The sequence below is a fragment of the Cucurbita pepo genome, chromosome 4 (genome assembly GCF_057944985.1).
Source record: "Cucurbita pepo subsp. pepo isolate OVF chromosome 4, ASM5794498v1, whole genome shotgun sequence".
NCBI classification, from domain to species: Eukaryota; Viridiplantae; Streptophyta; class Magnoliopsida; order Cucurbitales; family Cucurbitaceae; genus Cucurbita; species Cucurbita pepo.
In genome coordinates this window covers 4,727,866-4,744,774 of record NC_141801.1, presented here as the reverse complement: position 1 = coordinate 4,744,774, position 16,909 = coordinate 4,727,866, and the positions used below count along the sequence as shown (strand labels likewise).

Below are 16,909 nucleotides of genomic sequence, written 5' to 3'. Positions count from 1 at the left end.
GTTGTGGTTGGGGTTGGCGTAGGCGTGCCCGGTGCAACTACTGGCGGCAGTGACGGTTTCCGATGCTGCGCTCATCCTTCTCTCAGCTCGGTGACTAGGTACTCCACCGTGAATTGATTTGAGTTTTAGTCCGTCTCGGTCACGTCGTTCCACTACCAGAAAGTGCTCTCGTTAAAGATGACGTCGCATGACACGTGAGCTCGCCCCCCTGCAGGATCATAGAGCCTGTACGTCTTGCTCCCGTGTTCGTAGCCGATGAAGACGACCTTCAACCCTCTGGTATCGAGCTTGGCGAGGTGGAGACGCGCTACCTTCATGTATGCGACGCAGCCAAACACTCGAAGATGATGTATCGCTGGCTTCTTGTTCTACCAAGCCTCGTATGGCGTCTTCCCGTCGAGGCTTCGCATTGGCGACCGATTGAGGAGGTAGACGGCCATCATGACCGCCTCTCCCTAGAACCTCCTAGGCATCCCAGCTATCATTAGCAATGACCTTGCTGTCCCGAAAATGATCTGATTTCGGTGCTCCACCACTCTGTTTTGCTGTGGGGAGTAGGGCGCTGTTAGGTGCCGCTGCATGCCGAGCTCATCGCAGACCTTCCTAAAGCTCACCGAGGTGAATTTTCTGCCTCGGTCTGTGCGCAACACTCGCATCTTCTTCCCGCATTCATACTCTGCTCGCGCTTGGATACGCTTAATCGCCTCTGCCGCCTCACTTTTCGCTTGCAGCAGGACCAACCACATGAAGTGGCTTTTGTCATCAACCAGCAGGAGGAAAATGGGTCTTGCTGCCTGGGGTCGGCGGCTTGATGGGCCCACAGATATCGCCGTGCACGAGCTCCAACAGCTCACCGACGCGATAGGATATCTGAGACAGAAAGGAGGTGTGCCTCTGCTTGCCAATGAGACACCCGTCACAGCCTGTTCATGCCTTCGATTGCCGGCAAACCGTGCACCATCTCCTCCTTGTGTAGTTTTTTTTGTAGAGCATGAAAGTTCAGGTGCCCGTACCTTGCGTGCCACCTCCAAGGTACTTCTTCGGTCCTGGCCGAGAGGATGACCGGTTGCTCTTTGATCTCAATGACGGAGCCGTCGCCGAACTTCACCGTCCCGTGAGTCCCCGAGTCGAGTTTGGAGAACACAGATCTGGCCCTGGTCATATGGTTTGTTGCCCCTATGTCGAGGACCCATTAGCGATGCTCTTGCTGCTTGCCTATTTTACCGATTTGAGCGAACACTTGCGCTCCTCCTTCACCTGAATTGGCTCCCCTGCCGATGCCTTTGTCACGCCCAGCTGGAGCTCTTCTACGGGTTCGCTTACTAGAGTAGTTATGTAACGACCCGAGAAAGAAAAAGGAAAAAAAAAGAAAAAGGGAAAGAAAAAGAAAACGAAAAAAAAAATCTCAGTCGTCGGAAAACTCGTGAGTTTTTCAGCGACCGCCGAGTTTCGCGGACCCCAAGCGAAACGACGGCCACACCATGCCTAATCTTCAACCCACGACTCCCAGCACCTATGAGAATACCTGCAAAGGGAGAAAAGAAAGAAAATACGAGAGAGAGATTTCGGATAAACATTGGTGAGTTTCCAATTTCTCCGACGAGCCCCCAAACCACCCAAAAACTGACACCAAACGATTAGTTACCACCACGAGAAGGATCCTTAATGAAAGCACAATAACTCAAGGTGCGTTTTGTGCTTTTTCGTAAGCGCCGTCGTCGGTAACCAAGGTCGGAAAATTGAGTTTTCCTAATCGTTCTTGGATATGTGGTTTTAGGAACTTTTAGGCCGCAAAACTCCCAGAAAAGAAAGAAGGACAACAAATAAAGAGGAAAAGGAAGAAAGAGGATCAAAATCGGCAACGGAAACGTCGCGGGAAGGAGAGAGAAAACTCGCCGAAAAATCAGCCGAAGTCGGGTAAGAAAGACGAGATCCATGGATCTGGGTCAACCCGAACCCAAAACTCGAGAGAGCCAGCCCATTCTTTCCCTCGGCCTCTGCCTTTGGCCCAGCCTAACTACAGCGGCCCAAACCTCAAACCAGCCCAGAAGCTACAGTTCTGTTGAACCAACTCGAGACCAGACCCACGGTCCAATCGAGCCGCCCTGCAACCCAAACACTTGCGGCCTAACCCAGTAAGCCGAGGCCCAACGATTAGTCTTGGCCCAGTAGCCTTCCACAACCCGCGACCCGGACCACGACCCAAACTGGACTGCGACCCGCGCTTCGACTCGACGCTACCGCACGACGTGGCTCGCTCTGCTGCTGCCACGTGTCACACAGCGACGCAGGCGGTCCCTCAGCTCGACTCAGGATCTCTCCAGTGACGCTCCGGCGGCTCCTCTGGCGGCTCCCTGCGGCTATTCAGCTCAGCTCACCTGGTTTCCACTGTTTCGACCCTCCCGGATCTATTTTCGACCCCGATTAAGGTATCTGATGCCGTTTTACAGCCGTATTTCACATTTATTGAATTATAGGTAAATTAATTGTGAAATACTAATGGAAAGTGGTGAACGGTGTGATAGGAAACAAACCTCGACAACGTAGGAAGCAGCTCTCACGGAACGGGAGCTTACGTTTAGCTATTTAGGGAGTACTTTAGCCAAGGCCAACCACGTAAGTGGCCTTACTATAGGATAGGCTAAAAAATTTTATGAGTTATGATGTTGTATGAACTATGTCGTACGATGCGGTATATGAGTTATGATGATGTATGAGTTATGATGATGTGTGGATTACGATACTTGATGATGTGCGCAGTATTCATATATTTTGATGAATGACGTACTTGATATGTTTGATGCACTTTGTGGCAATATGATGAGTATGATGATTGCATGACGTTTACCTTAATATGATGATGTTTTCCATATTGAGCATGCTATATGATGATAAGTGCCATATTGCATCATGTCGTTAGATCGACATAGGACACAACCCTAAGAGCGTGAAAATGATATTAATATAAATATCCACGAGTATGTGTTACCTAGAATAACAAAGAGATGAGACTAGAGGGTTGTGTCAGAGGAGACATTATGATGGATTTAGAGGGACCTCATGCATATTGTATGTTCATAAGCATAGGGCTACTTCCTCTAGAGATGATGAGTGCGGACGCGCACCATATGATGAGCGCGAATGCGCACATGTGCGAATGCACACAGATGAGGGTGTTCATGAGACGCATGACACTATGGGTTCCGCTGACCTCCGGACGTCGCTACAGATTAGCTTGACCAGGGGGTCCAAGGGGTGTGCGAGCGCCCTGGGGATTCACACTCGCACGTGTGAGTCGTGTGTAGGGAAGTACTACACATCCAATTTGTCAGAGACTGGAGGCCACCCCTAAGATGATTAGAGATAGGTCCCTAAATCATGATTGCATGTGTTTGCATTTGCATGGCCCGTATAGTGGGGCCACTTACTGAGTATTCTTTGAAATACTCAGGCCGTGTGCCACATCATTTTTCAGGTAAAGGCAAGACGCACTTGTACGGAGGACGACGACATCGCGAGCAGAAACTGTGGCACGTGTATAGGGTAGACTCATATTTAAATTCTTAGTTTTAAGTTAGAATAGGTTGTTTTGCATTCTTTGTTTTAAATTATTTTGTATTTATTTTTATTTTCTCTAAATTTTAGTATTTTGTATTTAAACACGTAAGACCATGACTGTGTTTTCTAGAGAAGAAGTTGTTTTAAACGTTTTTCGAAGTTTACGTTATAAATGATGTTCATGTAAGAGTTATATTTCCGCATTATAGATGAGCATGAGACGTTCGTGGCGACTCTAGATATGTGAAAATTTAGGGTCGTTACAAGTTACACCATTAGCGATTACCTTAGTGGATTTGGAATCGGAATTAGGGACGTCGGATAAGACCGATGTGCTCACCATGAAAAGAGCTGACTCTTCCTCCTCGAATCGAGCCACATGAGTCTTCTCCTTGTTCCTAAGCTTGCTCCAGCAATTCTTCCTTAGGTGACCCTTCTTCCCGTAGTTCAAGCACTAGATCGGCCCGCCATTAGTGAACTCCTTCTTTTGATCCCCTTCTTTCCCCTGCGCGTGCGCCCCTGAGACTTCCATGACTCCTTACCGCCTTTGCTGGAGGATCCGTTGCCCTCGTCGGAGTTGTCGCGGAGCTTTAGGCATGCAAGTCATTCCTCCTCAGTGAAGTGGCATTCTTCTTCCGCTACTCGACGTTGCGTAGTCTTCCGGTCACCTCTTCCACCGTTAGGTCGTTCACGTCAATTAATTTCTCGATCAAAATCGCGACTTGCTCAAGGTGGTTGGGGACGACTTGCAGCATCTTTTTCACGATTTCTGTCTCGCTGATGCTCCTGAAGGGAATGAACTCTTCATCCACGTAGCGAAAGCATTGGGAACCGTTTTGATTTTTATTATGAATTAAAACAAAAGTAATAAATACGAGAGTAAAAACTCTATCTTTGTAGAAACCATAGCTTGCAAAACTCCTTGGAGTATTCCAACATGCAGAAGTTCTTCAACATTCCACAAGATCTTCTTACTATGATTCGAACACAAGGTCAAGGCTTGTGGGAGCCTCTTGAAAGAAAATCCCAAAGGAATTGGAGAAGAATAGTTTCGAGAATTCTCTGGAGATGTAATTTCCTTCTCTAGAGAAAGTAGGAGAGATTGATGTCTTTGGCTCCACCCGAGGGGTTCTATTTATAGGGACTCTTGGAAGAATATTTACCAAAATAAAATATTTACATATTTAATATATTATAATATAATACTTTATACAAATATGTATAATATCCTAATATATATTTAATTAATTTGAATCTCATTCAAATATTGCAAATACATTAATTTATTTAATATTTAATTGTCTCAAGTAAAATAAATATATATTTCTTTTAGTATATCTAATATACTAAATATTAATTTGAAATTTTTCCTATTTATTTAATATATCTAATATATTGAATATTAATTTGACATTTCAGCATATTTACTCAAATTAGTTTTAAGTTAGAATATTTACTCAAATTAATATTTCTCTTTTTATCATAAATGTGATTACTCGACGAAAAAATAAAATAGAATAAAAAAATAAAATAGAATAAAAAAATAAAAAAAAATTAGTAGGGTAGAAGGTATTTATAGCCATGCTAGACCATTTATTTTTCAAATATCTAAATATTTATTCCTACAACATTTTGATATTTTAATTCTTAAAATACTTAAAAAAAATTCTAAAATATATAATAATGAGTTCATATAGTTATCGAGCTAGACCCTATTGAGTTACGGATGATCTTTTAATACTCTCCCTAGTACTAGTCTCCATTTGTCGTACCGTGTTGAGTTGACAGGAAAAGTCCTTATATTTGTGAGTATTCAGCCTTTTTTTTTTTTTTGTAAACAAGTCTGTCGCTTGGTCATTTTGTCTGGATCTGCCACATCTCGATTTCTTCGTTCATAACTTTCTATCTAATAAGATAGCAGTGCACCTCCGTATGCTTTGTTGTAGCATGAAACATCGATTTTTTTGCTAAGTGAACCACAAATTGGTTCGCAATGAAGGGATATTGGATAGTTAATTTTCTGGTGCAAATCCGTTAAGAGTTTCAGTCATGTACTTCCTTGAGTTGCTCTAGCTTACAGTTTTCATTTATTTTGTATAAAAAACCATAGTCAATTTCACATTTGACATATCTCAAGATCCGTCGAGCTACATCCAAATGAGACTTCTTTCAACTTTGCATGTACCGACTCATGACACCAACTACGTAAGAAATGTCAGGTTGAGTTAAAATTAGGTAGATAAGACTACCTATTAGTTGTCATTATATTGTCTCATCGTTCAACTCTTTGCCTTCATGTGCACAGATCTTGGCATTTTGCTCCATCGATTTGAAAGCTCTCCTAACTCTTTCATTTGAAAGCGCACCAATAAGTTTTCTCTTGTTTGATGAATTTCTCTTTTGTTGTTCCGGGTAACGATGTATTCTTATTTTAATTCTAAATAAGCAAATTTTATATCTTAATATTGTCCTTATAATTGAAAATTCAAAAATTGATGTTTTATTATGAAGTATATTTTTCAAATTTCTATATTCAATCTGATTTTATTTCTTGTGGTGTTTCTAAATGAAAAATTAGAAAGTTTATGTTATGAAATTATTGTTTTATTAACTTCCAAGTATTAATGTCGTGAATGAAGCAATGATTTAAGAGAGAATTGAGCATTTTTATCCCACTCCACAAACCTCCAAACTACTTGGAGGCATTGAGCTACTCATACACACCTCTTTTTGTACAATCTTTTTCGTATGTGACAACAAAGTCCACCATAACGTGTGGTCAATAGTACTTGCTTTTTTGTTTTGTTTTTTTGCTCTAGTTTTCCAACAATGTGTGTGATGGGTACGTGGACTATTTTCAAACTTGTTGTGAAAATTTAAAGAGTATATGTTTTTCGGTTTTCCCTTTCGGGCTTTCCCTCAAGACTTTAAAACGCGTCTGCTAGGAGAAGGTTTTCACACCTTTATAAAGGGTCTTTTGTTCTCCTCTCCAATCAATGTGGGACATCACACTATGTCTATCAAGATTATCTAGCTTCATAAATATGCTTAATCGAGGAAGTTTAGGGGTAAGATAGTCATTTGTAGACCAACTTAATCAATATTTGTTATTTTGTAAGAATGTGCAAACAATAGAGGATTGCAACCGCATAATTTGTAAGGCTAAAATCTTTGCCACCACATTTTTCCAAGGCCTAGTCAAACGAGAAGTTTAATATGAATTGAATACTATTCATAGTGATACATGAGGTATATGAGGTGATTATGTGGTCTTGATGTTTCAGCAAAGTCTTAAGGGATATTGTTTTCTATCACATTATCATTTACACCCTCCAATATTTGTTTGGTTACCTTTGGTTGTAGTAGGAGAATGGTTAGGTTATGGAGCCGGTGCTTATTTGTAGCTTAGTCAACTATATACATAGTAAAACTAGGTAGATAGTTATATAGAGTAGATGATTATATTTGGTAAGCTATTCCCGTACATACGGTAGATAGTTATACAAATTAGATGGTTATATTTGATACTACAGATTAGATGATTATATTTGATAAACCTATATATACAAATTAGATGGTTATATTTGATAAACCTATATATAGTAAGCTGAACCATATATATCCTTATTTAATCGTATTTCTCTTATTCTGATCATCGATACAATTTTTTTAGCCAATATTCTCCTTTCATTTTCTCTAATCTTGTTCTTTGTGTTCATATAGATCGAGTGTGTGCGTTGTTATGCGATCCTAGCAGTAATTTTGTAATCCTTTTTTAAAATAAGGTCTAGCGGCTAAGTGTGAAAAATTGTTTTAAACAATTTACAAAAACGTTATCATGGACTTAAATGTTCATAAAAGTTCTATTGGAAAAGGAAACATCGTGATCCTAACCTAAGGGCTACAACATTAACTGTGAGTGTCTTATCTTTACCTGAAAAAAGAAATACAAACGTTGATTGAGTATTTAAAAATATTCAGTAAGTAGTCCTGCTATTGGGTTGAGAAATACAATTACATGCAATCATGGTGAAACCTATATTTTCATAAAACTTTCCCTTGAGTTATACTTTCCAATCCGGACAGAGTTAGATGTGTAGTATTTTTCTGCACGCAACCCATGCGTACTCACATGGGCCCACCAGGCAGACTTCTATACGTACCTTCGGGCTTGACTATGGGCTAATGCATGCTCATGCTGCTAGAAGCCATAAAGGGAAAGGAGCATATATAATATCATGGTGTATGCATTCATACTAATCATAATAGAGAAGTATCTCGATGCACGTGACATACAAAATGCATGAGTTCCCAAGTTTTAAATCATGGGTACATACTTATGATGCAACTCATACCTTCATTCTTTTCATGATATAAAGTTTCACATGTATACGTAACATATAATGTACATGGTGTGACATATGGAAGTACATGCATCATATATCATTCATATCATATTGTAATTTCATAACATTACATAACACATAAAAAATATGAGATGTATAGAGATCATAGGATACATGTTATTCATACAGCACACAAAACATCCAACCAACTCCATGAGCATCAAACCATAAAACCACTTACTGGGTTGACCTAAGTTGAAACACTAAAAGCTCTTGGTGCTAGCGTGATCTCACTGTTAAAAATCTAACTCCACCTGAAATGAATCCAAAAGCTAAGAAAATGGCTCAAGAATGGTCCAAACCGGTAGGAAGGAGTCCAAAATACCAAATGGAGTTGTTTAAGCTAAGCCAAGTCGAGGCGAGGGGAAAGTCAGCAGCGAGCCGCATGCAAGGGTAGCAACGTTGGTTAGATGTGAGTCGGGCGTGGGTTGGCACAGATTGGGACATGGCTTCATGAGTTGGGTCGCTTGCGGGCGATGGGACCAACATGCTACTAGGCTAGAGGCATATCTGGGTTGGACTGCATAGATCATTGATCTAGTCTGGGCTGCTAGGGCCGCTAGTGTGGGTTGGATAGTCGAAGGTAGCACAAGTTCAAAATCCTATGATTTATGACCTAGGATACCGATCATGTTAGTTGACTAAGTCTAAAGAATAAAAACAAAAAATGCTTTATCCCAAAGTTCAATTGTGCCATTTAGTAGACCGACGGTGTCACGAAAAAGGTGAACAACTTCCTCACCTTGAAGGGTTTGTGACAAGGAAGAGAACCTCTTAAAACTTTAAAATTTTTCCATAAGTTTTGGTAGTCATAGATTCGATCCTGGACCCAAACTTTCTAGAGCTAATTTACTAGATCAAGAATGCAATAAGCGCCAACAAGTAGGTTTTTTTACTGAGTATGTTTATAATCACCAAATTCTACTTCTTTAGATGATCAAGGTAGATAAGCATTCAAGAGCTATGTAGTCACAGAAGAGGTCGTTATAGGGTGTGTAGATTAACACTTTTCTCAGTTCTTCCTTGTCTTCGTTCTTAAGCAGAACCTCAAGTATATATATATATTCTAAAATTATCCTCCTTATTTTAGACATTTCTGATTAAAAATTGAATAATTTTATTGAAAATTACAAAATTACAAAATTACATTTTTACCCTTTTTAACCCAAATTTCTTTTTAAGTGTTACCACACCACTTTCATACCTATAAAACCTATCACGACTCATCCCACTTTCGTAATCTCTAGGTCCTGTATACCACTTTCATAAGTAGAGACCTTTGAAGATTACAAAAGAACAAGAACGTAAATATATCATTTTTTGTATTTATATGAATCACACACATACACGAGGACTCACAAGTGGAAAACAAAAAATTTAATTAATGATATATCATAGTAATCATTCTTTATCGAACACGTTTCATCATTTGTACGATGACCATAAACATGCTGGCATCTTTTTTATAGAAACATCGACATCAATTATATGGTTATCACATATACATTTTTAAAAGTCATGACTAGCCTAAATACAAGAATCGTATCATGATGTAACATGTATCAAACAATCCAACCAAGCATATAACATTCCAACCGTAAGATTAGTTATAGAATCTCAATCCGAATTAAATTATTTTTTGTATTAGGATAAATTTAATTAGATTTTTTAACACTCAGTAATATATTTTACAAGTTTTAATTAATTAAAATTAAAAAATGATTAAATACCAATTTAAGCTAAATATTAATTTGGATGAAAATATTATTAATTATAATAACACATAATTAAGTCATAGGGTTGAGCATAAATCAATACAGCCTGCTTTCTAAACTTCCCCATTTGTCCCTAATTGAACTTGATTTACGACGTCGTTTCTCTCTATTTTCCTCTGTTTAGAAAATCTCCAAAGTAAATTACCGAAAAGTCCCTCTATGTCCTCGAGGGTCCTCCCTTGCGTCTCAGGAAACACAACGTAGAAAAACACCCAAGAAATCGCTGCAATCCCGGCGTACAGAAAAAACGCCCCACCAATCGTAATCGCGTTGGACAGGGACAAAAACGTCATTGTAACTACCCCACTTGTCATTCTGTTCACTATCACTCCTATACTCGCCCCTTGGGCGCGTAGCTTCAACGGGAAAATCTCCGAGCTGTAAACCCACGCGATGGGGCCCATTCCGATGGAGAAAAACGCCATGTCGGACAACACTGTGGCAATACACAACCCAACTGCCCACGTGAGTCTCACGTGAGCATGGTGTTGAATTATCGTGAGCCCCATTCCCAGCAGCAGGAGCGATATTATCTTCCCAGCGACGCTGCTGAGGAGCAACGGCCGCCGTCCTACACGGTCGAGTAGAAAAGTAGCGACTAAGATAAAGACGGTCTTGGTGAATCCAACGGCCACCGTCGCGAGTAGCTTTTCTCTGTCGGATTTGATTCCGGCCTTCTCGAAGATGGTGGGGCTGTAGAGAACAACGGAGTCCACGCCGGATGCTTGCTGGAAGAAATGGAGTCCAACGGCGGCTATTATAATGTGGCGGACGGAGGGTGTCGGGTGGAGGAAGAGGTCTTTCCAAACATCCTTGCCGTGGCTACTCCGCTTTGGGACTTGAACGACGTCGTCGGTGCAGGTGATGGGTATCCCGGCGGCTTCCTTGATGTCGGCGAGTCTCTGTTGAGCCTCTTCAACGGAATCCGATGTTTTGTCGAGGACTTTTTTGGCTTTTCCAACTTGGCCTTGCATTACTAGCCAACGTGGCGATTCCGGCATCATTAAAACGACTACGGCTAGAAATACCGAGGGGAATGCACCGATTCCGAGCATGAATCGCCATCCGAGATGAAGTGGAAACTTTGCGAAAGCGAAATTCGAGATGTATCCGAGAAGTAACCCAAAATTTATAAACACCTTACCATAATTAAGAAAATTAAGAATTAGCTGATAATATATGAAATTTGATTTAAGATATAAAATTAGCTATTTAATATATTTTATATAGTTGTAATCCCATACTAACCTCGGGGAATGAGGTGAGGAAGCCGCGAGAGGAGGCGGGAGAGACTTCGGCAGTGTAGACGGGAGAGATCATGAGGGCGTAGCCAACGCCGAGACCGGCGATGAAACGGCCGAACATGAGGAAGGCGTAGTTGGTGGCGAAGCCCATGAGAATGGCACCGATGAAGAAGATGATACCGGCGAGGACCATGGTGTAGCGGCGGCCGATCCAGTCGGAGGTTCTGCCAGCGGCGGCGGCGCCGATGAGGGAGTAGAGGTTGATGACGCCGGTCATAACTTCCTGCTGGACGTAGGAGATTCCGAAGTCTCGTTTGATAAAAATTGCAGCTCCACTCATTACACCAACGTCTGTTTGAGAAAAACCCCAAATTAAAATCATGAAAAAAAGAAGAAAATTAAATAAAATAAATTCTAACCATAGCCGAGTAAAATGGAAGCCATGGAAGCCAAAATTGCACACATGAAAGCATATTTGTTTCTTTTGGGCTTCTTGGGAATTGCTGAAGAAGCTTCATCTATGTGGTATCCCATATTGAGAATTGAATAATGTTTTCGAGTTGGGAGCGTCTCTTATATAGACAACGATCAGAGTAGCATACCATAATTTGATAATAAGATGCTCATTTAATTCGTATGAATTCGATAAAAATAAATAAATAAATAATCATTCACACGACAAAATATTTAATTTTTAAAATTTATGTTAATATTAAAATTGAAGATTTTTTAGTTCATGGTTATAATTATATTTTTGCTTAGCGAGTATTATTTTATTATTAAAATTTTTAAATTATATGAGATGGAGAAGGACAATGAAATCAGCACCACACTTTATTGTATGGTCTAGGTTTTCAATCACCTTCTCCTCGTTACTATTTAATTTCTATACTTTTATCTTTTGACTAAAAGTGATATTAACTTTGATGCGTAAATATAATATTTTTATTCGAAGTAAAAGAAAATATAATTTTAACTTTATCTTTTGACTAAAAGTGATATTAACTTTGATGCGTAAATATAATATTTTTATTCGAAGTAAAAGAAAATATAATTTAAAGTTAAAATTATGCTTAGAGGAAACTAATTATCTTTATTGAAGGATAACTACTGCTTTTATAAACCTTTACAAAGCCGAATAAAAAAAACAAATCAACTCCTACAAATGAGCTATTTGAAAATAAATAGAAAGCTACAATCTATTAATTAGCTATAACGATTGCAGACCAAGTCAGAAACTCCAACAAATTCCTCCCCATAAATTGAAGTATACTGAATGAAACAACATTAGTTTACTCAAGTTGTTGCTTAATTTTACAAATTGATCTAGCTTAATTGGTTTAGTCATTATGTCTCCCACTTGATCTTCAGTCCCGCAAAACACTAACCTTACAGTCCCATTAGTTGACAAATTACGCAAGTAATGATACCTGACATCAATATGTTTTGTCCTTCAATGCATAACTAGGTTCGCAAGTAATGATACCTGACATCAATATGTTTTGTCCTTCAATGCATAACTGGGTTCTTAGACAATTTGATTGCTGAACTACTATCACACATGATATCAATGCACTCGCTGCTTAGAACACCTAGCTTCTTCATAATTTCCTTGAGCCAAACACCATTGCACTTGCAGTGGCAGCTACATATTCAGCTTCTGTAGATGATAGTGTGACAATGCCCTGCTTCCTTGAACTCCAACATATTGTTGCTCCATTTAGAAAGAAAATATAGCCTGAAGTGCTCTTCCTGTCGTCAATATCTTGCGCATAATCACTGTCTGTGTATCCCAAAAGATTTACATCCTTACTTCATTTGTAATAAACTCCACAGCTAATGTGTCTTTTAAATATCTCAATACCCTTTTAGCAATCAGCATATGTTCTTTGGATCAGCCATATAACGAGAAATCAAGCAAACCACAAACATTAAGTCGGGACGACTTACCGTAAGGTACATTAAGCATCCTACTAGTTGTTTGTACAATGTTGCATCGACACTTTTGCTGCCTGACTTTGACAAGAAAGTGTCAGGGACTATCGGATTCTTTACTGCATTACAATTTGACATATTGCACCTTTCCAATACTTCCTTAGCATACTTCTTTTGGCACAAATGAATTCCTCCTTCGTTTTGATAAACTTCAACTCCAAGGAAGAATTTCATTTTCCCTAAGTCTGTCATCTCAAACTCCTGTTGCCTTGATAACTTGAAACATTTGCACATATTCTCATCTTCTGTGTAAATCAAATTATCAACGTACAGGCAACCCAACAACAATTTTCTTCCAATTCTCTTCAAGATCATAATTACTTTTTTCAAATCATTACTTCTTAAAATAGCTCTCGATTTTGCTGAATCAAGCCCCCGATGCTTGTTTCAGGCCGTAGAGAGCTTTCCTCAGTCGATAAACCTTGTTCTCTTCTCCCTTTTTGACAAAACATTCAGTCTGATCAACATATACCTCCTCGTTTAATTCACCGTATAGAAAAGAACTTTTGACGTCAAGTTGATAGATGCACCATCCATGTTGAGCTGCTACTGCCACCAGAATTCTGATTGTATCCCATCGAGCTACTGGTGCATAAACTTCATTGTAATCTACTCCAGCCTTCTGCGAGTATCCCTTAGCGACGAGTCTCGCTTTAGATTTGTCTACTTTGCCTTCTTCATTCAGTTTCGTCTTAAAGACCCACTTGACACCGATTTTCTTTGTTTGATGCGGCAATGTCACAAGCTCCCATGTCTGATTTCTTTCAATAGCTTGAATTTCGAGCTTCATAGCCTCCTGCTACTTCTTTTCCTTTATGCTGCTTCAAAGTTCACAAGATCATCATTGGAGATGTGAAAAGCAAACCCCTCCTCGACTTCTTCTTCTTCAAATAGGTTTTCACCTGTTTCATAATCGCGCATCCAAACTGTCTCTCTCCTTTGTCTTGTTTGTTGTGGCAACTCTGGGGAAGATTCATCCATTTCTTGGATTTCTTCTAACTTATCATTTGCTTCTTCATTTGAATCTCCTTCTCCATTAGTCTCTCCTCCTTCCGATTCTTCTGCAGCAATATTATCATCATCTCCCCAAGCCAACACATCCTGCTCTACATTTTTTGTACTTGAATTCCAGTCCCATCTTGCACCTTCTTCAAATATGACATCCCTGCTCACAATTATCTTCTTTGTTGCTGGATCATAGAAGCGATAGGCCTTAGATTCATCACTAACTCCAAGCAAGATGCATTTGAGACTTTGATCATCAAGTTTGGTTCTCTTCTGTTCGGGAATATGAACATGTACAATTGAACCAAATACTCTGAAGTATTCCACATTTGGTTTTTATGCCCGACCACTTCTCCTCAAGAACCATGTCCTTGATTGTCTTCGTGCAACTACGATTCAGAACATGAGCTGTCCATCTAGCTGCTTTCGTCCACAACTTTTTCGGCATCTCTTTCTCAGATAAAAGACACCGTACCATGTTCATGATGGTCCGGTTCCTACTTTTTGCAACTCTGTTTTGCTGGGAAGTGTAAGCAGCTGTTAGTTGTCGCTTGATCCCGTTATCTTTGCAGAACTTGTTGAATTCATTTGACATAAATTCTCCTTCCCGGTCAGTTTTGAGTCCACGTATGGTTGTTTTTGCTTCATTTTCAACGAGATTTGAAGTTTTTTAATGTTTCAAAAGCTTCTGATTTATCTGCAAGAAAATAAATCCATGTCTTGCGAGAAAAAACATCTACAAGTACCAGCAAGTACCTTTTACTACGGTGGGAGGTTGGAGTAATGGGTCCACAAAGATCTCCATGAATCAATTCCAGTTTGTTTGATGCTCTCCATTTGCTTTTCTTTGAAAATTTTTGGGTAATCCATCCACCATTTATTTTTGCTGCATGATTTGAATAGATTTGCTGTAATTCATCGACTGTTATTTGATGCATGATTTGAATAGATTTGCTGTAATTCATCGACTGTTAATTGGTTCATGTCCTTGGATTCTTCAATTGAGCATACTATGAAGTTGAATTTATCGGTGAGACTTCGAAGTATTTTCTCAACAATTTTGACATCCACGATATCTTCTCTGCAATTTCTCATGTCATTAGCAGTAAACATAACTCTTGTAAAATACTCAGAAACACCTTCTCCTGCTTTCATCTCTAAGGTTTCAAATGTTTTGCGAAGTCGTTGTAGCTAGGCTCGCTTCACTCCATTTTCTTGATACTGAGTTTCATTGAATCCCACAATTGCTTGGCAGTATCCTTTTGAATGATAGTTTTTAGTTTCCAGAATACTCTTACCAATGGATTGAAAGAGATAATTGTTTTCTTTGAGATCTTTGAGCCTTGCTTCATTGATTTTCTTTTGCTGGGGTGCGCTTAGTGCTTCGTTTCCTTTTGGTTCCTCGAAACCAGATTGAATAGCACTCCAATATTCCTTGGAACGTAATTGATTTTCCATGACCAAACTCCAATGCACTCCAATGCTCGTAGTCTCCATCGAATTTAGGAACACATGGTAGCAAAGCTTGCTGAATCACTTGCCATTTGTTCAGTGTTTTTTCTTTTCTCTCAAACACTCAATTTGTGCATTTCTTCTTTCACGTACTTAATTTGTGTATTTCTTCTTTCGCGTCCTTAATTTGTGTATTTCTTCTTTCACGTCCTTAATTTGTGTATTTCTTCTTCTTTCACGTAATTTGTGTATTTCTTCTTTCACGTCCTTAATTTGTGTATTTCTTCTTTCACGTCCTTAATTTGTGTATTTCTTCTTTCACGTCCTTAATTTGTGTATTTCTTCTTTCACGTCCTTACTCTCTAATGCCAAATAAGGGAACTAATTATCTTTCTTTAAGGATAACTACGCTTTTATAAAGCCTTACAAAACAAAACAGAATAACAAACAAACAGAATCAAAAAAATAAACCAACTCCTAGCTATTTGAAAACAAATAGAAAACCAGTGATATTTGAAAACAAATAGAAAACTAGTGCTTACCTGTAACCGCGTAGACCAATTCAGAACCTCCAACAATGCTATAATTTTAATTATATCACGATTAAATCAGATAAGAAGTCAATGATGTCTATTAACATATCTCAATATCATAAGTATATTAATAATACACTTATGTCATTAATTGAGATCTATATATGATAGCTTTTTTTATTGGGTGAATCTCTCACTTAGATATCTAGCGTAATTATTATAATATTTGTTATTAATATGTCATATCTATATATATATACATATAAATAACAAATATTATAATAAATGGGATAGAAATCTATATGGGATAGAAGTCTAATAAATGGGATAGAAGTCTAATAAAGTGAAATAGTTTTGTTTAATAACGTTTGTTCATAACTTATCTCTAATTTTGGAGTAAGGGAGAAGAAGCAACGATCCCTATCTTTGAAATTTCAAAGTTTTTTCTTTTTTTTTTCCTCCTTTGGAAATGACAAATTTGAATGATTTTAAGAAAGAAAATGTTTTTCTAACTCAGTTGAATAAGTACTATATTGTCCATCTTTTAAAAAAATGACCAAAAAGTAAATATTGATAAATTACAACACACTTCAAAAACAGATTTTTTTATTTATTTTTAATAATATCATTTATCAAAGTTTTAAATAGATACTATTGATACGTTGTAACATATAAAGACGGACTTAAATGTGAAAATCTAACTATGATGATTTCACTTCCACGACCTTAATGGACGTTGTCATTTGTACATGGGAGTTTTTATCTTTACTTGAAAAAAATAGTAAATTTGGTTACAGTATTTAAAATTACTCAATAAATAGTCTCATTTTGAGGTTGAAAAAATGTAATCATATTTTATGGTAAAACCTAAGTTTTTGTAACTACTCATGGGACTATACTATCTTTTGAGTAGGGTTGTAACGAAACCGAAAACAAACAAA

General features: G+C 38.6%; 1 protein-coding gene across 1 annotated transcript; it reads right to left on the bottom strand.

Annotated features, from left to right (window-relative positions):
- Positions 1–9,704: 9,704 nt before the first annotated feature.
- LOC111792752 (polyol transporter 5) lies at positions 9,705–11,590 on the bottom strand. The gene is made up of 3 exons (XM_023674327.2): positions 11,403–11,590; positions 10,988–11,334; positions 9,705–10,878 (listed from the first exon to the last, which is right to left on the bottom strand). The coding sequence occupies exons 1-3, from the start codon at positions 11,515–11,517 to the stop codon at positions 9,793–9,795; spliced, it is 1,548 nt and encodes a 515-aa protein (XP_023530095.2). The 5' UTR covers positions 11,518–11,590; the 3' UTR covers positions 9,705–9,792.
- Positions 11,591–16,909: the final 5,319 nt, after the last annotated feature.